At 43.7% G+C, this 25,214-nt stretch overlaps 1 protein-coding gene across 1 annotated transcript in view; it reads right to left on the reverse strand.

Moving 5' to 3' along the window:
• The window catches only part of kdm4b (lysine (K)-specific demethylase 4B), a 136,961-nt gene that overhangs the window by 76,920 nt on the left and 34,827 nt on the right, over positions 1–25,214 (reverse strand). The window contains 3 exon segments of the mRNA XM_084309027.1: positions 10,646–10,839; positions 13,548–13,662; positions 17,186–17,361. Of these exon segments, the coding sequence (XP_084165153.1) occupies positions 10,646–10,839; positions 13,548–13,662; positions 17,186–17,361 (485 nt within the window).

Consider the following 25,214-nt stretch of genomic DNA (forward strand, 5'->3'; position numbering starts at 1 on the left):
GCGTTCACGGAATAGCGGACGGAATCACGGAATTTACCAATAAAAATGCAATCAACTGCAAAACGTGGAATATTGCAGAATTTGGCCTAATCTGGACTGAAATTCCGTTTTTGGGTGGAACGTTTGTTGCAAAGCAAACAGGACCAAGGACCGCTGCATGTGACCAAGCGTCTCGCTGCTTCTGTGTTAACGCCGCCAAGAAGCTAAGAAATTCCGCAATAAGCCCTAAATTCAGAGCAGAGCAGTATCCTAATGACTTTTATGCTTCAGTCGATAAGGTGTTTTGCAAATTCTGTCAACATACAGTGGGGACTGGACCCGCAAAAACACGTGCGAAGATCACTTCAAAAGCCATGTCAGGAACAAGGACCGTGCTTCCCAAAACACACCAACTCTCTAACGATGATCTCTGGTGATCACAATAGATACAGCTAGAGGGCGAGGCTAATCACATGACATTATTGTGATTTAAATAGCTATGTAACGTTATGGAAATTATAGCTTCTTGCTAAATCTGGTGCACCCATCTATTTGCAAATGATTGTCAGTAGACCTACACACTGTCCTTTATAAATGAAATAAACTAAAGGTGCATAAATTATGCATTACTATATTCCATCACAATAGAATAGATATAGCTAGGCTACTGACATTGTGATAAAAGTAGCTAGCTGTATCTTGTTTACACTTGAAATGTGTATTTTTTAGGGGTGCACCGATGTATCGGTCGGGTATCGGTAACGGCCGATAAGTGCCTTGTTGACTGCAATCGGCCTATCGGCCGATAAGCTCGAATGTGCCGATGGCAGTAGCCGATAAATATCCATCAATTTGTGTCGCGTCAAAAGGCAAAACGCGTCGCGACCTGCACAACGCCGCCCCCGGCCCCCGTTCTTTCAACCTAAAAGTGCACTTTCTTCAACCTCGAAGTAAACAAATCACAGAACGGTAGCCAGTTAGTAGGTATCAACGTGAGCTCCCGGGACGGTAGCTAGTTAGTTAGCACCATCCATGTATCAACGTGAGCTCCCGGGACGGTAGCTAGTTAGCTAGCACCATCCATGTATCAACGTGAGCTCCCGGGACGGTAGCTAGTTAGCTAGCACCATCCATGTATCAACGTGAGCTCCCGGGACAGTAGCTAGTTAGTTAGCACCATCCATGTATCAACGTGAGCTCCCGGGACAGTAGCTAGTTAGCTAGCACCATCCATGTATCAACGTGAGCTCCCGGGACAGTAGCTAGTTAGTTAGCACCATCCATGTATCAACGTGAGCTCCCGGGACAGTAGCTAGTTAGCTAGCACCATCCATGTATCAACGTGAGCTCCCGGGACAGTAGCTAGTTAGTTAGCACCATCCATGTATCAACGTGAGCTCCCGGGACGATGGCAGTAGCCGATAAATATCCATCAATTTGTGTAGCGTCAAAAGACAAAAAAAAGTTCACTCGCGACCTACCTGCACAACGCCCGCCGTCCCCAGTCCCCCACACAAGCTACTGCATCAAAGTTACTACTTATGATTAACAAGGCATTCGTTTTGTGGCATTAACGTTATATAGTTAGTGTTACACGTGGGGCGGCGTGGCTCAGGGGTAGAGCGGGTCGTCCAATGATCGAAGGGTTGGTGGTTCGAATCCCGCTCAAGCCCATGTCCATCCCACTGCCGTTGTGTCCTTGGGCAAGACACTTAACCTACTTGCCTCGTATGAATGTGTATGCATGTGAATGAATGTTGGTGGTGGTCGGAGGGGCCGTAGGCGATGATTATTCGCCACGCTTCCGTGAGTCTGCCTCAGGGCAGCTCTGGCTGCAATTGTAGCTTACCACCACCGGTATGACTGTATATGAACGAATAATGGACTCTGTGAAGCGCTCTGGGTCAGTGAAGAGCGCTATATAAATCCAAGTCATTATTATTATTATTAATAACATCAGCATATTATTTACCCGAACATAATAAGTAAAGCAAGACATTACTCCGTTCATAGCTCAGTTCCATTCCGTTGCTCATTCCGTACCCAACTACCCATTCTGCAATCTGTTAATAAAGTTTTCAATCAGACAAATGTATAGAAAGGCTTTGTTTTATTATAACATTTGTTGCAGTAAAATCATTATGTTTCGAGTCGTTTGGTCATCCTGTGGAGCGATGGTCGGCGGGCAGCTAACATATTAGCTACGTTAAGTTTGTTGTGCTCTCGCAAGCAATGGCGGCATGCCCGGAAGTAGAAAATGAATAAACGCTTGCCAATTGGTGGTAAGAACAGCAGGAGGTGGGTGCTAGCGGTGTGACGTAATTGGCCGAATCGACTGTCAATCAAAATGGTTCTATTGCATTGGTTGAGAGCTCTGGTTGAGAGAATAGTATCCATCTGCAGGCCGCCAGACGATACTGGGAGAGGGATAGTGCTACATGGCATGGTGGAATTAATACCATAAACATATTTCTTGATGTTTCCTTTTTTTAAAGTAAGTAAAGAGGCCTACAAATACAAACATACAAATATACAGTAGTTTCATAAAACTACTGTATAAAAAAAAATATATATATATATTTTTAATACTTTAAAAATTTTGCCACAAATATCGGTATCGGTATCGGTGGCCAATTTTCATATCGGTGCATCCCTAGTATTTTTATTTTGTCACAATATTATTTGAAGCATATTGTGTAAAATGTAACTGTATTTCTGAGTTGCAGCACTTAAAAACATTAAATGGACTGTTATATCTTATTAAATTGTGGACATTTATTCATTCTCACTTATTAGACACTATTTCTGATGGTAAAATGGGCGTAAAAGGCAAAATACAGAATTCTGAAATATTAAAATGGAAAAAACGGAATTTGGGAAAAAATTTAATGTAATTTGGAAAATAATCAAATGGATTTCATATGGCTCTAGTAGAGTCGTCGCTTTCGGATATCAGTGCGGTCTGACATGGGGGCGAACAACAGCACGTGACGCGTCTCCTTCGAGTCGGATGAGAATGACAAGTGGGCGTGAGGCTAACGATGTCAACCAGCATTAGCCGGCTAGCTACCTAGCATGTAACAAGCTACCATAACGCGCGTTCAACATAGTGGACGACTATACTGAGCGGCTTTGCTTAAATGCAGCCGAGTGACATTTTATTATTACCGGGTTTCCCCCCATGTCACCACTCGCCCATATTCCCTTCACAACGGTGATGTTGTCATACTTGTCATTCAGAATACACCTGCTGAACCCCTAGCGTTGACATGAGATTCGATTCCAATGTATTGTCATCATACAGCACAAGTGCAGTACAACCAGAATACGTTTGGCATCCAACCAGAGTGCAAATGTAAAAAGTCAAGTTCAAGTTTTGTTTTATTTAGCTATTACATTACAGTGAAATGCTTGGTTCTTTCACTGCCTAGCCCAGTCCAGCCCAACCCAGTCCAACCTAGACCAGCCCAACTTTCCCTGCCCAACCCAGTCCAGCCCAGCATCTTTCACTGCCCAGTTCAGCCCAACCCAGTCCAGAATAGTTCCCTCTTTCATGTTAATATGTGATATCCTAATATTTTGAAGAGTAGAGATGGTGTGATTAATATATGTGCTAATATTGTGAAGAGTAGAGACACTTAAGGTTTTATGGTAATAAATATTTAAAAGAGTAGAGACACGGTGTGATTATTACTATGATTGAAAATCTATTTAGACGAAGACATACAAAGAAGTAATTATCACAATTAGCGATTTATTTATGGCTGGTCAAAAATCAGTTTGGCTGGTAAAAAAAATCACATACTCACCAGTTGGCTGGTAAGCCAAAAAGTTAGTTTCCTCCCCTGAGCATACGTCCACCAGCTCTCTAATTACGTTAGGTTTCTCTTTCTCACATGCGTGTTGTGCATGTGGAGTGTCGTGTCACACGTGAACCAAGCTTAGGAAGATGTCTTGGTGCATCCGTCGGATCCCTAGAACACTGTGACTGATATGGTCATCGAAGGGAACATTCGCTAGCTCTCTGCACCACAGTTCTACACAGCGTGTTTTAAACGTTAACCCAACTCTGGACCGGTATTTCAAATGGCGTGCAGTTTTCCACTTCGGTTCCTGCGTTTGAACTTCTGCCGTGTCGCGTCACCATGGACACCCCAATCAATGAGATACAGTGCTACACTTTCCCCAGAGAGAGCTCACGTGCTGCCGGCCACGCCTGCTCTCTGTCGGGGTCAAAGAGTGCAGAGAGGGAGTGGTCTCCAGCCCCGGCATGTCTGCCTGCTAACAACCCAGAGGACACAAGTGGCAGCAAATCTGATTCTGTGCATGAAGTGCCACAGCAGATCGATAGTAATTTGATGGCTCCTTCACAGCCATGCCAGCTCTAGTAGCAAATGCAAAGAGTGACTTTATTAATGTGTGTGTATGTGTGTAGGTGTATGTGTACGTGTATGTGTGTTCCTTGTAGTGAATGTTGGAGGCACTTCGCCTGTATAGTAGAGCGGTGACTGGGGGACAGTATGAAAACTTCCCCTCACTATCACAGTGACCAAAATCATCCCGGTTTTCCGTGGCAAGGAAAAAGGATAAATCCAACGTATGCGACAGCTGAAATCGGCAACGGAAGGTTACAGATCTTCTCATTTGAAATGAATGAATTTCCGAATTAAAAACGTGTTGGCTTTAATTCGGTTGACGCTGGACAGTATTTATGCTAAAACCGTGACATAAAAAAAAGACAACTAAAACACGTAATGAAACATGGTTATAGAGATGATTAAAAGCATGGTACATAGTAAAGGGTAACCTTTCCGTCCACGGCTGGGAATTTACACACAAGCCTAACGAGTCACAACATACTTTCTAAACTAATATCTTAATCTCTCCTGTGAACACTCGTCTCCTAGCGGAACAAACGAGTGTGGGGGAAGGTATGGATCCATAGTAGACTTCTGCCCGGGTGTTGTGCTACATATGAAAATGTTTTGTCGAGCCCCCCCCCCCCCCCCTTAAAAGCACAGAGGCTGATCTTTTAAGCATCCGACAGCGGATCTTCTGGGGGAGGGTGGGGGTTATGACTTTGATGGGAGCAGAGTTGGAGGGAGAATGAAGTTAATTTCACAAGCGGCTGCACAGAGTGAGGGGGGGGTAGAGAGAGTGTAGGGGGGGCTGTTTGGAGGTGGAGGAAGGATGGGGGGATGGGGAGGAGCCTAATAGCTCCTATGCACAGTTTAACATACTGTAATTACCCCCCAGAAAAGTGAAAATTATTCAATTTCAGTAAAGATGAAGCAAGGGGTACGGAGTGCTGGTGAGATAGATATAAAGAGAGAGAGAGAGAGAGAGAGAGAGAGAGAGAGAGAGAGAGAGAGAGAGAGAGAGAGAGAGAGAGAGAGAGAGAGAGAGAGAGAGAGAGAGAGAGAGAGAGAGGAATGAGAAAACACTCATGTTAAAGAGTTGAGGGGGTGCATCCATCCGTGTGAGTAAATTGACTTTTAACGAGTGACAAGGAAAGATTGCGCTCCCCTGGCAGGGGCATATGTAAGTGGAGGAGTCAGAGGGAGGAGGGCAGGGGAGGGGGGTCTAGTGAATGGGAGGAACAGATTGAGATAGACCCCCCGCCCCCGGGTATTTAGAGATGTGTCTGTGACGATGACACACACACACACTATACCACCCTAATCACACATGCATTATACCACCATAAACACACACAATACCATCCTAATCACACACACATTATACCACCCTAAACACACACACACACTACCACCCTAAACACACACACTATACCACCCTAAACAAACACACACACTATACCACCCTAAACACACACACACACACTATACCACCCTAAACACACACACTATACCACCCCAAACACACACACACTATACCACCCTAAACACACACTATACTACCGTAAACACACACTATACCACCGTAAACACACACACTAAACACACACACTAATGTGTGATACATGGGCTATGAATTCTCCTGGCCTGGACGAGTGCAGGTCAGCTAGAGACCACCAGGGGAGAGATGAAATGACACACAGAGACAGAGACAGAGACAGAGACAGACAGAGAGACAGAGAGACAGAGAGAGAGAGAGAGAGAGAGAGAGAGAGAGAGAGAGAGAGAGAGAGAGAGAGAGAGAGAGAGACAGAGAAAGAGAGAAAGAGAAAAAGAGAGACAGAGAGAAAGAGAAAGAGCAAGAGAGAGAAAGAGACAGAGAAAGAGAGAATAGATGGCGGCTGGGTGGCGCAGCGGACATTGCACTCGTCACCAACGCAAGAGACACCGGGTTCGAATCCCGCTGTCGGTGTTGCCTCCGGCTTGGGCCGGCCGTCATACTAACTCAATTGGCAGAGTTAGCAGGTGGGAAGTCGAAGGGTGGTAGTCTGGTCGTTGTGAACAGCGACTCCTACAGGTTGGTTGGGGCGCCTGCACAGCAAAGTCAGGAAAATGGTGGGAGCAGTGTGAGCCTCCCACACGTTACTCCTCGCCAAATGAGAGTCCGCGCTGGCAGGTGAAAAGATGTGACAGGCTGCCTCCACATGTATCGGAGGGGACATGTGATGCAAGGCTTCTATCCTCCCTACAACCGGCCAGTGGGGGGCATATGCGGGCAACGATCAGGACAGGGGAGGGAGAATTGGCACGAGAGGTAAATTGGGATGGGGAGAAAAATCACAGAAAAAGGGAGAAAAGGTAGAAAAAAGAAAAAAAATAGATTTGATAGAACAGTAAAGGCAAAATGAAAGAAAAATACAAATAAAGAGAGTAAACACAGACAGAAACATGTATTTAACAGGAGTATTTTTACATACTGTATATAAAAGTAAAAGAGACACAGCTGCAGAGTGCAGCGAGGGGAGACTCATTTTCCTCGTCTCCATTCCCATGTGGCTTCTGAAGAGGATGGTATACGTGGATAGGAGAGTAAACAGGTCTGCATTACATGCTGCACATATAGATACCATGCATCAGGTTCACTCAGTAGAAGCCTGCAATCTGTGTGTGTTTTTCCACAGTACGGTATGGAACCGGTGTAGGAGTAGACTTTGCACCGACGAGCTTTAATAATTGGACCGGCTAGTCACGGTTGAGGATGCTGTGAAAGTGCCAGATAAGACACGGGGGGAAACCAGAGGGAGAGGGGGGGGGGGGGGGGGGGGGAGACCAATAAACACAAGACATAAGGGAGACAGACAAGAGGGCTGCGAGGGAGAGGGAGAGAGACCAATAAACACAAGACATAAGGGAGACAAGAGGGCTGCGAGGGAAAGGGAGAGAGAGAGAGACCAATAAACACAAGACATAAGGGAGACAGACAAGAGGGCTGCGAGGGAGAGGGAGAGAGAGACCAATAAACACAAGACATAAGGGAGACAAGAGGGCTGCGAGGGAAAGGGAGAGAGAGACCAATAAACACAAGACATAAGGGAGACAAGAGGGCTGCGAGGGAGAGGGAGAGAGAGAGACCAATAAACACAAGACATAAGGGAGACAAGAGGGCTGCGAGGGAAAGAGAGAAAGAGAGAGAGAGAGAGAGAGAGAGAGAGAGAGAGAGAGAGAGAGACCGAGACCAATAAACACAAGACATAAGGGAGACAAGAGGGCTGCGAGGGAGAGAGACTCTCTCGTGTCTCCAGCATGTCCACCGCCTCCTAGCCGGCCCAGACGCCGCGCTGCTGGCTGACCACAGGAAAAAGGTCAACGCCGAGGTCGGCCTCGTTACCATCAGCCACTGTGAAGTGCCATCTCTCATTAGCAGCATGTCGATAACCTCATCCTCTCCCTTTAACCACCCCCCCTCATGTATTTGTATGCATGCGTGTATTTATGTATTTTCATGTTTTGTCTCACATTTAGCTAGGAAACGGCTCGCGAAGAACTGTTTTGTCCACGATGAAGCGCCGTCTGTCCTGATGAAGTGGCCGAGACTGAACTGATGGAGACATGATGGTAAATGGAGGCTCCTCTGTGTGGAGTAGGGTTGGGTACCGAACTCTAGATCAATCGGTACTAGGATTTTGGTACCTTTAAAAGGTCCCCTGTCTTATAAATAGCCTTTTCCAGTGTTTAGCATTGTTTTCTAGCAATCTGGGGTTGTATCAACAATGTCTATTTCTCCAATTCTCATTTTGGCGCACTCCTCCAGTTCAGATCTCAGGAGATGCTCCCACACTGAACTAAGCCATTCGAATTTGACTGTTTTGCTGACGTAGAAAGAATTCTCATCTGCATAGTAACGCCCCCTCTATGTTTGTAACCACCGCGCACACTCAACCATTAAACGTTATGAGCAAAACGGGCAAGATATGTTGTGCTGTTCCTGACTGCCAAGCAGCGAATACGTCCTTGCATTCATTTCCTGATGATGTCGTGATCCGCCAGCAATGGGCCAAGTTTGTTTTGTTTTTGGAGACCCGCCGAATGTATTGTATAGTTTCAGAGTGATCCGGGCTAATTCCTGGAAGCTGAGTTATGGAGCGCTGTGTGCATTTTGTGAAAGTCGTTCACATTGCTCGCCTGGACACGATATTATTTCCAAATCAAAGGTATATAATAGGTATTATGTTTCATCATGAAGGCATCAAAGGGGGGGGGGGGGGGGTCGTTTTGTGATGCTCTGATCGTCAGCAACGGCATACGTTTTGAATACTACATACGTTGATCGTTGCGATCTATGTGAAATCATTGTAGGATCAAAGTAGGATTGATGTCATATAGTCCTTACGTTTGCTAGGAGTTATTCCAAAATAAATATTCCAATTGTCTGATCGCGATTTCCAGTATTGATGTTTATCGGGTCCCTGACATGAAATGGCACAAAATATGCATCAAGTGTGCTGGACTCCAAGTTGCTTGAATGAAGCGTTTCACTTGCCCGGGTCCAAATTCTCCGCCCGGACCATATAAAATGTAACATGTGTGAAATAAGGATTCAAAGGGTAGGCGATAATGGCACCTAGCAGGATTCGGCCGGCATTGCACTCTCAAGGTCTCAGAATGAGTTTCAATGATACACAGAGGTCCGTGAGACTGCATAGAATATTAAAAAGGAAAAAAACACTCTAATAACGAGTATACTCGTGATTGATGCAGAAAGTATTAAACAATAATGTTAGTGATAGAAGGGAACGCATTTTGTGCAAAAATGGAAAGCTTGCCAATGTTCATGAGGCAGAATTATTACAATAGCCGATAATCCATTTTCCCAATGATAAATCCCTTAACGGGTGGACCTCGCGGACGGTCCAAAGTGACGTCAGACTACACCTCCCTATAGGGGAATGGAGATGAGAGGGGGGGGGGGGATACCACTGTGCGCTTTCAAGTGAGTGTTCATGCAGAGTCTAGCCCACTGGCCAGCAAGGAGATGTGCGAGTGTTGAGTGTCCTCCAGTGGCTGTGTGGTTAAATACATGCAGGCAGACAGATCGCTCCTTTAGGAGGAGGATGATGATCTGGTAAGTTCATACACAGATTCTCTCTCATATCCCCAGATATTATCAGTGCTTGTAGATATGACAAGTTGTGTTGAATTGAGATAACCATTACCTATGTTGTTAATTTCTATAAAAAGGTATCCATTGGGGGATAAGAGCTTCCAAAAAGGCCTACAATAGTAAAGATTATGTAAATGTGAAAAACGGTCCCAAAGGGTTAATTATCTGCCATTTTGGATTCCATCATAGAAAAGCTATGATCATGAGGATTACGGCGATAACCGCAACATCGTGCTGTTGACAAGCCAATGACTGCAAGGATTTCACTTCAAACTCTGCTGAAGACATAGATCATACTAAAATGGAAGGCTATGGAATAACAGATAAAGAGGACGATTCTTGTGGTACATGGCATTGAGAGTACTGCTCACAACACATCTGCAAATGAGTCTGTCGCACATGGTGCGTATTTCAATAAATCTTGGCTCCCTATTTTGTCAGCTTCCAAACATGCAGCGATAAGAATATGTGTAGAGAGGGACTGGTGGATATACCTAGTTACTGAACTAAAGAGAGACACGTATGAGTATGTATACTAGTATGTACATGTATATATATTTATGAATATGGACTGTTGGATATATACCCAGTTACTTATATATATATATATATGGTTGTTGTTGTACACCAAGTCCCCAACTTGATCTTCAGCATGTATACATACCGGTAGTGGTTTTCTTTAGTATGTGTTGTTGAGTTATGTGTTTACATTTAGCTGAACACTTTTATCCAAAGCGACTTACAAGTTCTGTACAACAGGTCAGCAGGAAGGGTACAACTCTTTCAGCCGAGTAACAATGTTCATCGACATTGTTGAATTTGGGTGCTACAGTCTTGAGTGCATAGTAGTAGAGACATAAATTAGTATAGTAGGTAGTAATATGGGCAAGGAAGATTATTTAGTGGCAAAGTGCATGATAGTAAAAGTACTGTCTTTTATTGATTGAAGAAGTGTGTTTTTAGTCAATGGTGGAAAATCGTTCAGGTTTCTCGGGCCGCCTAACTAGTGTTTGACATGTGGTAAAATGGTACCATGCATTTGTACCATTTTAATTTGTCTGATGCGTTTGTGGTAAAAAAAAATAAAAGAAAGAGGGGAAAAAAGAAGAAAGAAAGAAACATGTGTAGAGTGTAAGATGTAACTAACCAGGACTTGGACTGTCCAAAGTGCAGGTAGTTGATACTGTAGAGGTCCATGTCCTCAGTGTGCCAGGCAAACGTGGTTTTCCACATGCCGAAGTAGAGGTAGGGTGTGTTCACGCCCTCGATCACGATGCCACACTCCTGCTCCACCATGTCCAGCAGCGTGTTCAGGTGGCCAATGTTCCACTCCCCGATGTCCTGCAGATTAAATTACAACATTACATTAGATCGCTTTAAGGCCTCTACATGCTACAGCAACTTCAAAGCAACTTCAACACAACATCAGCGCGATTTCAGCGCGGTTGTTGTTTAGGGTCTTGTAGACTGTGTTGCTTGGACGTTGTGTACATGTCCCCCAAATCTAACCTAAACAACCGTTGCGTTGATATTGCGTAGCAGTGATTGGTTGGTTAGCAAATGGGGGCGGGGCTGTCATAGAATAATCTTGGTCTCGCAGAGAATACCATCCGCCATTGTTGTAGCCAGCCAGCGTTGATGCTAAATAATTAGCGTCACATAGCTGGCCTTTTTCTGAAAACCCAAGCACATATTGTTCCATAGCATACGCCTTCAGTTGATCATGACAAATCCTCTCTTACCTTGACGATTAAAAAGCCTCCATAATTTTGTAAATAAAGCTGTAGCCAGCCAGCTAGCATTGGTGCTATACAAAATGCTATCCACATTAGCTACATAGCTAACCAACTAAATACAATGGTATCCTGAGGTAACTTTAACGTTAAATACAACGTTTGCTAGTCGAAATGACTGGACACACACAGGGACAAGTTAAACATCAATCAATTAATTTATTCCAATAGGTAGTTTGAGCTGCATGTGAGCCGAGGTCCTCTCCATTGGAAACTAATGATGTTACGGTAACGTTAGCTCGAAAAGCACAGAAAGTTAAGCTGCTAGCAACCGACACTATAACACTTCCGGTCGGGGGATTTCAAAATAAAAGAGCGACGTCTAAAATCACCGGAAATACATTTATTTTGTACATTATCTAACGTTAACACGAACCTAAACTAACTTTAGTTAAACTAACTTTGCGCGTCGATGTTGCAGAAGCATAAAGGCAGAGTGTCTAAAACACCGTTGCTTTGTTGATGTTGTGTTGCAGTTGCTTTGAAGTTTCTGTAGCATGCAGAGGCCTTTAGTGTCATTGTGCACGATACAATACAAACAATTAGGAGTGCTACTTCTGATCAGTGCAATTAAAAAAAGAAAAAACTAAAGAAAAATCTGAGATCAGAAAATGATCTCAAACACCAACAACACATTGATGTCAACAACACATACATCCATCCAACACAAGTACTAAATATATTTAAGTACAAAGAGGAAGGTTGCACTTGAATAAATTACAAAAATCTAATCTTAAAATAAATGTGATTATTGCACAAGAATAATTATTAAACACAGTATGGATGTAATTATTGCACTAAGGTGGGTAGGATTCCCTAGCAGAAAGTCCATGTGTGTGTGTGTGTGTGTGTGTGTGTGTGCGTGCGCGCGTCCAGTTTTGACTTGATATCACACTTTACATTACATTTACATTTACATTTAGTCATTTAGCTGACGCTTTTATCCAAAGCGACTTACAAGTTCTGTACGACAAGCCATCAGGAAGGGCACAACTCTATCAGCTGAGTAACAATGTTCATCAAAGTGTTGAGTGCTACAGTGTAGGTTAGTTTTTTTTTTTTTTTTTTTTTTTTTTTTTTTAATTCAGATAATGGTTGAAGAAGTGCGTCTTTAGTCGACGGCGAAAGATTGGACGTGATTCGGCTGTCCTAACTGGGGTGGGTAGTTCATTCCACCATTGTGGGGCAAGGACTGAGAATAGGCGACTTCTCTTTGATGACCCTCCCGGAGCTTGGATAGGAGTAGGTCTGAGGCGGCCAGAAGATGCAGAGCGTAGGGGTCTTGAGGGTGTGTAGTTAGACACCATTGACCGGAGGTAGGCGGGAGCGGTTCCCTTTGTCATGCAGTTCCCATTATCATGCAGTTCAATGTGATGGAACAGCGATTGGATTAAATACCTTGTGATTTTGCATGAATTAACAGACCCATGAAAAGGACTACAATTCCCAACATCGTTCTCAATGACATGTAAAACGTACACTTACACCTCCCTACCACCAGAGGGCACCGCAGCCACAAAACACAAATACCAGGGGGCCATATTAATCAACTCTTATTTCAGGAGAACTGATCTGGGATCATTAATTATTAGGTCCCTGTAATGATTTACAAGGCAGAACATATCTCATCGGGAGCTGTTAGGAGTTAAGTGAATTGCTCAAGGACACGTCGACTTTTCCAAACGCTTCCCAAGGACGACTTCTCAGATGGTTCTGTGTAAAACCATCTGGTGCGTCAGGTTAGCAGCTCACCGAGATCAGAACGTCAGGTTAGCTGCACACTGAGATCAGAACGTCAGGTTAGCAGCTCACTGAGATCAGAACGTCAGGTTAGCAGCTCACTGAGATCAGAACGTCAGGTTAGCAGCTCACTGAGATCAGAACGTCAGGTTAGCAGCTCACCGAGATCAGAACGTCAGGTTAGCAGCTCACTGAGATCAGAACGTCAGGTTAGCTGCACACTGAGATCAGAACGTCAGGTTAGCAGCTCACTGAGATCAGAACGTCAGGTTAGCTGCACACTGAGATCAGAACGTCAGGTTAGCTGCACACTGAGATCAGAACGTCAGGTTAGCTGCACACTGAGATCAGAACGTCAGGTTAGCTGCACACTGAGATCAGAAAGTCAGGTTAGCAGCTCACCGAGATCAGAACGTCAGGTTAGCAGCTCACTGAGATGTTCTACATCCCTGAAGACTATGACTATGAGGTCCGGGACTACAGAGTGGGCGTAGAGTGGGCAGAGTCCGTTCTTACCGGGTCGTAGATGGAGCCGCTGACATCGGCGCCGTAGATGGGCGAGACGAATGTCAGGTTCTTCCAGTACTTCCTCTCCAGGTCATCGAAGTCCTTGTGGCGAGGCGTGCAGTACCTGAACAGTCAACAGAACTCAGTTTAGATCAGAAACAAGAGGACAAGGCCCGGGAATGAGAGTTCAGGAAATGGTAAATGGGTTTTATGGTTCATTTATATAGCAGCTTTTATCTAAAGCACTTTACAACTTATGCCTCAAATTGACCCATTCACTCACATTAACACACAGACAGCGGAGGTGACAATGCAAGGTGCCAACGGCGGAGGCGGGATGGCCTAGAGGTAAGGAGGCTGGCCAGTAACCGAAAGGTTGCTGGTTTGATCCCAGTCACTGACAGGAGGGTGTATTCCAGCTGTGAGCTGGTGACTGAAGGGTGGTTGATATTACTACATACTATATTACTATACTATATCTACGGTGCCCCCCATCCTGCCTAAGTGCCCTTGAGCAAGGCACTGAACCCCAAAAACTGCTCCAGGAGACGCTGCACTGCGGGCGACCCTGCACTCTGACCCCTCTGATGAAATGCATACAGTATGTGTGGGGGACTGTGTGTGTATGTGTGGGGGACTGTGTGTGTATGCGTGGAGGACTGTGTGTGTATGTGTAACTAGGAGGATATGCGAAAAGACTCATTTAAATTGCCTTGCATACATCGACAATAAAGTAATCTTCTTCTTCAACCTGCTCATCAGGAGCTGTTCGGAGTTAAGTGAATTGCTCAAGGACACGTCGGCACGTTGCCCAGGAGGAGTGGGAATCGAACCCGGAACCTTCCGATTATCAGACGACCTCTCTACCTCCTGAGTACTGTCACCCCTATAACCATAATTAACGTTTAGGTTGTAGTTCCTAATTCTGATCAATTTGCCAAGAAATTGTTTGCCGATCTCTAAGTAATGAACTCTGGAATTAAGGAAGATGTGATGTGATATCGTTGAATTGCATTGTGTTTAGATGGTTGAAAGAGATTCGCATTAGACAGTCGTGCTCATGTACTGTACATAGGCCTATATGAAATACTAAACACTGGGAATTATTTTGATGGGAGTCATTGCATTGGATTCTGGTTACTTTGAGAGTCAATTCAAACTCTCAAACAACTGGGGAAAAAAGGTTTTAGCAAATTTGAGAAAAATTTTATCTACTTTTTCTGAAAGTAAAGGCTAGAAAAGGGAACGCCCCATTGAAAACTGAGACATGCAAGGGCAACCTATGGCCACTAGATGGAGACAAATGGCCTTTATTAGCTCTGAGAATGAGGGTTCCTGTCAAATCTTTTGGGGAAACAAGAATGAAAGCATAGAAATTGTTCTTCAAGTCCACTGTCAAACTCAACTAGAATCTTTCAATCTTTCTACTCCAACAAGGTAATCTGACAGTTGTATATATATTAGTGCTGTCAAACGATTAAAATATTTAACTTGATTAATCGCCATGATTGTCCATAGTTAACTCGCGATTAATCGCAAATTAATCGCTTTTTTTTTTTTACCTTAAACAGATCTTTTTCAAGTTCCAAGTTTTAATACTCTTATCAACATGCGAGTCAACAAATGCTTGCTTTATGCAGCCATTGAACACAAAAGGATGACCCTCATGCATTGCAAATTTGCATCAAATTCAAAACAGAGTGATGCACAAAATAACTTAAAAGAAAACAATAATTTAAAACAATGAATAAAGTGTGCATGAAATAATAGGGGAAAGAAAACGTTAGGAACTTGTTACATTCACACACACAAGGGCTGATTAATCACACACCCCCCTCTCTCCCTCACACACACACTCTCCCAGCTCTCTTTCTCTCTTGCCCCTTCCTCATCTCTCTCACCCCCCTCTCTCTATATCTCACACACACACACACACACACACACACACACGCACAAAATTAGTGGCATTAATAGAATCGGGAGTTAACGCGTTAATATCGCGTTAACTTTGACAGCCTTAATATATATATGCGTTAACGGCCCAGCTCTAATATATATATATATATATATCTAATATATATATTAGAGCTGGGCCGTTAACGCAGCACGTTAACGCCGGACTGTTATCGCGCGATAATACAATTGACGCCGTTAATCTATTTCTCAAACTTGGGTCTCCTCTCCTCTCTCTGTCTGCACGAGAAGCGAGCCGCTCACTCACTCACACATACACATACGGGTACTTAAGGGCGGGGCCTATCTGTGGCTCAGTGTTGAAGCGCTGAGGACACAGACCGAGCTCTGCGCTCATTATTATTATTATTATTATTATCATGGCGGAGAGAATAAAACGAAAGTCTGGGTACACTTTACGAAAGTCGATGCCGACAACGCACGTTGCCACAAGTGCAATAAAACATTTGCAAGTATGGGTGGCAATACAAGCAATTTGTCAAAACATCTGTTGACAAAACATAACATTAGTCTGGAGAAATGCGCCGCTTTAGGTAACAACTAATCATTCAGTGTATATCTTTTTTCTTTTCTTACATTTGTTGTTTATTATAAAAAGTCTATAATTCAGACACATTTAAAACATTGTTGCTGCTGTTGCTGAAGAAATTATATTTATTTATTATAAAGTTATATAAAAGAACATTGCTGCTGCTGTTGCTGAAGAAATAATATTTATTTATAAAGTTATAAATAATAAAGCAATGTCGATAAAGTACCGAACCGTTAAGCAGTATCGATAAGAGTAGTAGTATCGATAAAATCCTAACGATACCCATCCCTAGGTAGAACACACATATTTTGAATGCCTTCGGCAGACTTCAAATGAGTCATTTTAATCTAGATTAACTCCAGGATTGCAGATAGATTCATCTGCCGAAATCCCGTATAACGCTTATATTCACGGCGCTATAAAATGAGAACGTATTGATGATTTTTTTTTCTTTAAGCCATTTTGAAGGGACGGTTTATGGTCTCAATTGACAATGAGAATGGACAGATAGCAATACTATAAAGTATAGATTTAGCTCTACAAACAGCCCCACGTCTGTTTACATTTGCCGGTCCTCTAGAGATTTATTAGACGCATCCCAATGGTCCCGAATGTGTTAACATGACCCGTTTTTAAACTACAGTTTGGAGGATCAAGAAAATAGGATGGGGCCTGAGATGGGTCAATTGAGAATTAGGCCCCTAACTTTTCCAGAGGTGCATTTTGCAATGGTTCTTACTGAGGTGTCGTGAGATCGAACTCGACACACCAACGGATTTGGCCGCCTTGATGAGCACATTTACACACAGAGTGCACTGAAACAGAGGTTTAATGATATGTGTTCTGAAACAATTGTTCAATAACTAATTAAAATGCTATGACAGTTCAACAAGGTATAAAATAATGAGGCAACTATTATGTGACCTGCAACAATATTTCATCCAGTAACAGTTGAACAAAAGCGAGGAATAAACCGTTCTCTTGTTCAAATTGTACTGCAAAAAAGCCAGTTTTTTGCCCAACATTACTGGGATGTGCCATGTGTGTTTGTTAGCACAGGATTAGTATTACCAAAGGACCTCCGTCTTATTCAAAATATAGTCAATAATTTGCATGTTTACAAATGACAGAAATGGCTCACTTCTTGCTGTTGGCCAGCTTGCGGTACTCTCCCACAGTCATGGACTTCTTCTGGATGTTGTACTGGGTGAAGAGGCCCGACTGGCCCGTCACCACCTGCATGATGGGTGAGGGGATCACCATTTCCTCCACCATTTCATACGACCGTCGCGGCTTCCAGCCCTCCGGAGGAATCACCTGAGGGAGAGGGACGGCAGAGATGATGGAGGGGTTGAAGACAATTATTTGATCTCAAAACCACCATGTCAATCCCCAGCTCGGGTATTTTGATTACATAAATGGTAAATGGCTGCATTTATATAGCGCTTTTATCCAAAACGCTTTACAATTAGTTCCTCACATTTTACCCATTCACTCACAGATTCACACACGGTGGAGGCAACCATGCAAGGTGCCAACCTGCTCATCGGGAGCAATTAGGGGTTAAGTGTCTTGCTCAAGGACACATCGACACGCTGCCCGGGGGGAGCAGGAATCGAACCGGGAAGCTCCGGATAACCAGACGACTGCTCTACCTACCGAGCCACTGTTGCCCCTGCGCCCCCTTACATCGCTTATGTCAAAAAAATTATAATATTTAAAATGTAAAAAGAATAATAATAATTTACACATCCAAATCAAATTCTTCTCTATATATTAAATCCTTCTTATATTCCTCAAGTCAACACTGGGGCAGTGCTTTCAGAGTTCAGGATGAGGTAAACAAACTCCAGACAGCTAACCTAGATGCTGCTATTGTGGTGGGGGACTTAAAACATTTCTTAATCTTAAAAAAGATTTTACAGAATTTCTATCAGCAATGCATGTCCCACCAGAGGCGAGAGTATTATTACCGGTAGATCATTGCTACTCGCAATTTAAGGAAGGGTATAAATCACAAGCTCTTAGTCCATTCGGTAAATCTGATCACGACGCCATCTTTCTTAAGTATAAACAAAGTCTCAAGCGCGCTCCCGCGGAAACACGAGAAGTGAAGCATTGGTCTGTAGAATCAGAGGACACGCTCCAAGCTGCACAGACTGGAGCGTGTTTCGTGAGAGCACAGACAACATCAATGATTACACAGAAACAGTGCTAGACTTTGTTGGTACTCTGGTTGATCAGGGGAGACAAAGGGATTGACTGAGAGACAAGACATTTCGGTATTGGGGATTACATCTGGGATGGTAGTATGTTTGGGGGAGAAGTTGAGAACCATATCATTCCACACAGGCAACATGGACGAGCACAAGGCGCAGCGTTACAACCTACGGAGAACAGTGACGGAGGCAAAGGGGATAAGGTGGAGCTTCGGTTTGAACAGGCTGATTCCAGGGGTATGTGGCAGGGCCTCAGTCAGAACGATGACAGACTACAAAGGCAATTTACATATCACCCCCAACAGGTCCACGGAGGACGCCATAGCCCATGTGCTGCACATGGCAGCATCACACCTGGACAAGAGGCAGGGGAACTATGTGAGAATGCCATTTATTGACTATAGCTCAGCATTCAATACCATAGTCCCCTCCAAGCTCGTCGTAAAGCTCAGAGACCTGGGCTTGAACTACAACCTCTGCCAGTGGGTCTTGGACATCCTGACAGGAAGAGCCCAAGTGGTGAGAGCAGGTAACTGCACCTCCTCATCCATCACTCTCAAAACAAAACTAAAGTCTAAACTTGTCAATTTCAACATTGTTATCACACCACACAAACTAAAACCCCTCCTTAACTCCCTCTCACAAACCATGCCTACAACAATTGTTTTATGTTGCATGATCATTTATACATTTATTATGTATTATTATTTTTGAAGTTTAAATATCAACATTATCTGGCCATCCTCAGTAAATACTATCAAACTCCTGACCTCATCTGGTCTTTACAAAGACCAGAGATGGGACATGCGCGCACAGACACACAAAGGGAGAATGGCTTATTAATAGTAGACTTAATGATTTTAGAATATTTCAGATAATGAAATTAAATGTGACTCAGCCCCCCCGTGATGTATTAGGTTTGAGTTTGAGCCTCTTGGTTGCCGTAGTTGAGTGATGTCACACTAGAAAGTCAACACACTGAGTTGTAACCTGGAGCCCGATGCATGAAGCGAAATATATTCCCAAACAGCCAATAAATGTGAAGTTATCTTTGAACCTCGGTTGTCAAGCGACTCAAGCCTCGTCAATATAACAGACCCCCCCCCCCCCCTTTCTTCACTAATGGAACTGGTATAGTGGAGTCACTCCACTGTGAGCGTTTCCAGGGTTAGCGGCTAACGTTAGTTAAGCTTAGTTAGCAGCTAATGTTAGTTAGCTTAGTTAGTTAAGGTTTTACCGCGATGTGGACATACAGGAATGGTGAGGATGCCAAGCATGTTAGACACATTGGACCCGTTGCTCACGCTGCTCGGTGTCTTTATGAAATGACAATTGCATGTCATTGAAGGTCCGTGCTGGTCTGTGTCTATAATGAAATGACAATTGCACGTTATTGGAATTCTGATTATTTTCTAACTGGGCGGGTCTTAGGTAGCAAAATGTGGCACCGATTGATCTTACGTGAATCGCTACTCGATAGTACCGACGTAATTCGGTCGGTACCCTTAAAAGTACCAAGTTCGGTACCCAACCCTACACATCACCTCCTGGTTTGGGAATAGCACCGCACACGCCCGCAGCAGACTGCAGAGAGTAGCGTAATCAGCCGAGCGCACACTGTCCAGGACATTTACACCAGGCGTTGCAGGGCCATGGCCAAGATAATAGTCAAATACTCCAGCCACCCAAACAACTGTCTCTTTGCACTGCTGTGGTCAGGCAAACGCGGAGTCTCATGGCCAGTACAGAGAGACTCAAAAGGAGCTTCTATCCCCAGGCCATCAGGATGCTCAATGACTCATTAACTCAACATTAACCCATTCATTGCAAACACATCCACACACCCGCTTTAAACAAACACTCAACCTAAACACTCACTTTAGACCAGGGGTCTCAAACTCGCGGGCCATTTGCGGCCCGCGGGATGATATTTTGCGGCCCCCTACTTCACATCAAAGTTTAGTGGTAGTGCGGCCCGCGCGCAACTATTTCCAGGTCAGCGCGAGTGTGATGTTTTATTTATTTTATCACTTGTAGGCTACCGTAGCACATGGTACATAACAGCTGACAGCAACGTTAGTGACTTGCTTCAAACGTGATTCCCGAGTGGGCGGCTACGTGGCGTAGTGGGCAAGGCGCTCGCCACGAATGCGGAGACGCTGGGCTCGACTGTTCGATCCCAGCGCTCCACATTGCTTTCAGTTTAGCTGGTCGTCCGTACTAATACACATTGGCCGTATTAGGGGGTGGGAAACTGATGGGTGGGGATCGGGCGTTGTGGACAGCGACTCCTACAGGTCGGTTGGTGCGCCTGCGCAGTAGAATCAGGAAGTGTCGGGGGCAGCGTGAGCCTCCCACGCGTTACTCCTCGCCACTGAGAGATCGAGCTGCGCAGGTGAAAAGATGCGACTGCTGTTACCTCAAGTACCGGAGGGGACTTGTGCTATGTATGACTTAGTCCACATTGCAGCCGGCTTGTGGGAGGCAAGAAACAGCGTTCGTGACAGGGGAGGGTTGAATTGGATGATACGAAATTGGGATGGGAGAAAATATAGAAAATGGGAGAAAAAGTGGATAAAAAAAAAAATCATTAATTTAACCCAAGGCAACCAAAGTGTTAATGAATATAACTCATCAGTTTCGTCAACATAAATAATCCAATAAGGGCACTGTTGGTATGAAAGTGATGGCGACGTCTTATAGTATAATATTATAATATTAGTGTAGCCTAATCTTTAACTGCAACTGTGAAGAAAAACAGATTGAATATATATATTTTTTTTTATTAAAAATAAAAAATTCAAATGTTGATTTAGAATTCGAATGTCAACATTATGATCGAAGCTTCGAAGCATTCGGTACAGCCCTATTAATTTCCTTTACCATCAGTAGCACAACCAAGGGTGCACACCTGGGAGTGCTACATTCATTCATATTATCATACATACATTCATACATATTATCATACATATACATTCATCTTATCATTCATACATACCGTAGTACATATATATTTATTATGGTTGTGGGTTTTATTGGTGTTGCTGTTTGCTTGGTTTAAGTTAATGAAAACATTTGTGTATATAGTGTGTAGGAAATTGCTAATGAATTGATGTGTAGCACCTGTGTAGGTTGTTAATTAATTATGTGTGGCACCTGTGTGGAGCCTGATGTGAGGCTACCAGGTACATGAGGGCAGCTTTGGCCCAAGGAAGTCGAATTCCACCGGCCGGGCCTGGCCGTGTGGCAATAAAAGGAACTTGACCTCAGTTACAGTGAAGGTAACATTTGTTTGTCTGTTTATTATAATGAGTTAATGTGGAACTATACTCATACTAACTAGTATAGTGAATTTTTGTTGAGTTATTTTGCTTATGTCACTTTTTGTAAAATAATGTCACCTCTGCACCGTGGGAGGACGGAAAAGATTGTTTTTCCGACTACGCCATTGTTTGTGGGAGTTTTTTGAGGAGTCTAGAAAGAACCGCGCCACAGATGGTGTCAGATGTGGGATGGCTAGTCGGAGGAAGATGGCCCGCCTTCCAGGGCAGCGTACCGGACTCCGCTCCCGGAGACGAGAGTGGCATCGGGAGCCGGCAACTGGTGGTGGCGACCGGGCTGTGGAGACTGATGAGGAGGAGGGCGCTGCAGCCCCAGCGAGAGGGGTGGACCGGGTGAGAGCAGAGACCTACCGCCGCCGGAGGGGCCTCTGCCGTCGCTGGATTCGGCCGGGCTGCGCAGCAGGGAGGGGGTTGGAGAGGAGGACCGGCTGTGCTGTCCACCGGGGCAGCATCCGACAACGATCGGGCCGGGCCACGGTGGTATAGCGGATTACCTGTCTAGGTTGCCGCACAACGCCATCTCCAGGAGGAGAGGGATAATGTGAGGGAGTGGCTCCGTCACGAACTGCGAGCCGCGCGCATACACACACACACACACACGCACACACCAAACACTCACCATTCCCTTCTGTTATTGTACTGAGGACGTCAAAACCACCCCCACCACACACCCCATCATTAATTTCCTTTACAGTCAGTAGCACAACCAAGGGTGCACACCTGGGAGTGATACATTCATTAATTATTATCATGCATACATTCATTTATATATTTATTAGGTTATTATGGTTGTGGGTTTTATTGGTCTTGCTTGTTTGCTTGGTTTAGGTTAATGAAAACATTTGTGTATATAGTGTGTAGGAAATTGTTAATGAATTGATGTGTAGCACCTGTGTAGGTTGTTAATTAATTATGTGTGGCACCTGTGTAGGTTGTTAATTAATTATGTGTGGCACCTGTGTGGAGCCTGATGTGAGGCTACCAGGTACATGAGGGCAGCTTTGGCCCAAGGAAGTCGATCTTCACCTGCTCAGTTACAGTGAAGGTAACATAGTGAAGCTCCGTAAGTGTTTTGTGTTTATTATAATGAGTTATTGTGGAACTCATTTGATATTGTAGGTAGTATAGTGTATTTTTGTTTTGTTATTTCGCTTGTGTCACTGTTTAAAAAAAAATGTCACCTCTGCACCGCGGGAGGCCGGCAAATAAAACACCAAGATAGTTTTTCCGACTACGCCATTGTTTGTGGGTTCTAAAGAGGGGGTTCTCTTTAGAACATGCCACAGATGGTGTCAGAAGTGTGAAAAACCCACAGATGGTGTCAGAAGTGTGAAAAACGTCATACACCAGTAGTATATTAATATTACTGCATTTTAGCACAAACATGTTGCCCCCACTATTCATCATTTACATTTTAATTTGGTCATTTAGCTGAACGCTTTTATCCAGAGCGACTTACCAAGTTCTGTACAACAGCAGGAAGGGTACAACTCGGCTATGGGTTCATGAAACGGTGTTAAACTTGAGTGCTAGTCTTGAGTGCAGTTTCCCACAGGATTTTGTGAGACTGTGGTGGGTGAACCTCGGACCCTCTAGGGCAGGGGTGGCCAACCAGTCAGAGATTAAGAGCCACAAAAATTACTGTGGTACCACAAAGAGCCAGCCACACCATATATACCAGCGTTTCTCAACCTTTTTTCCAGTCACGGCACCCTTCATGTGTTTATAGGTCTCACCCTCTGGCCTCTGAAGTTGCTAATGTCTTTTTTATTTGGGCCTCACAGGGTTAAAAGTACCCTGTGAGGCCCACGGTTGCAAAATTACAAAATCACAAAATCACTTTTAGCCATTAAAAAAAAATTGTCTGTAAATGTTTATTTAAAAAATGTTAAGAACACATTGGTCCTGTTGTTCAGCCTCGCAATACTATTTGATAGTAAATGTGTTTATATGTCCCACCCTCAGGCCTCTGAAGTTGCTAATGTCTTTTTAATTTGGGCTTCACATGGCCGAGATATACAGTAAAAGTGTATATTTTTTCAGCATTACGTTTGTTTACCAATGATTTTAACTGTTATTAGTGAAATAAGATTATAGAAATCTCAGGGCATTGAGTCGGAAACCGGTGCATATTGACAGGAGGAAGTGGAGCAGCCAAAAGTGAGTAGTCTTTAAGGAAGAGACTCTGGGCTTTCAAATTTCGAAAAACGACCCTACCCAGCTCACGCCAGCCCCTGTCAATCGTCTGACTTCTGGATTTACTTTTTTATTTCTCTTATTTTTTGGGATTATCTCCCACAAACCTGAACGTTATTGCCATAAAACAGAACGCAGTTAGTTTCTCTACCTTTCTGTGAACGTATAGCAAAAAACGGTGTTGCAATATGATGAAAAATGGTGGAGAAATTTACATTATAAAAAAGATGGCAGAATTCAGTACTGTATACAAAACCTTCTGTTTAATCATCTTCCCTTTATTCATTTGCTTAGATTTTTCAGGTCTGGTCAATTTTAGCATGGTGTTATTCACAGTCGAAGATAAAAAAAAATTAAATATAATTGATATTCTCATTTGGTTCATTACAATTTACTCAAGCCTAGTAACAGACATACTATTTCTGACACTGGGAATACATTCCCTGAGATCCATAGATGTCCTTAGATTCAGATACCAAGAACATGCAAAGGGCCATTTAAATTTTTTTGTAAATGTTTATTCTACGTCCTTATGGAATGAGTGACATAAAAAGAAAAAAATATATAATTTTTTTTTATGGATGGAAGAGCCACACATTGACGGGCAAAGAGCCACATGCGGCTCGGCCACACCTGCTCTAGGGATTGTTTTTTTTGTGTACATTTTAAAGTTAAATGCATCAATCTGGTGCACTTTGAGAGCAAAATAAAGAGGCCAGATCTATGATGAACTTTGTGCTCAAAACACAAAATCTACTAGAGCAGTGGTTCCCAACCTTTTTCCCCCCAGGGACCCCCAAACATCTGATGAAATTCGCGGACCCCCTCCTAATAAGATACCATAAAATACTTTTTTTTTTTTTTCATTTTAATAACAAACTGCTTATACACAGGCATATGCATCACAATTAGACCCACTATGCTTCTTTGACTTGTGCCTTCAATCAACAAATCTCATCTTGCACCATATGCATTTCAAAATGTTTGGCCAATATTCAAATGCTGTATTCATCCTCTCAAATCAGGCCCTAATGGTGAACGGTTTGCATTTATGTTGAATGAAGTAAGAATCCACTGCAGTAAAAATATCCTCACCTCGAGTGGTGGTAGTAAGGTTGACTGACATGAGAATGTCCTGCTTCAGATCCTCATTTTCAATATATTGCACATAAACGATGAGCACAGCCTCGTCTGCGACAGTTGTAGTTTCATCAAGTTGTATGGCAAATGGACCCTTTCTAAGCTTTTCTGACAGCTGCTGCTCGCAATCACTTGACATCTTATCAATTCGGTCTTTCACTACATTGTTCGAGAGTGGTACTGATTTTAGTTTATCAGCCACCTGTGGGCCGCACAGTTTCTAAACCATTTTGATGCAGGCTGGTTTGATGAGCTGCTCGCCAATATTGTGCGG

The sequence above is a fragment of the Notolepis coatsorum genome, assembly GCF_963971535.1.
Source record: "Notolepis coatsorum genome assembly, chromosome: 2".
NCBI classification, from domain to species: domain Eukaryota; kingdom Metazoa; phylum Chordata; class Actinopteri; order Aulopiformes; family Paralepididae; genus Notolepis; species Notolepis coatsorum.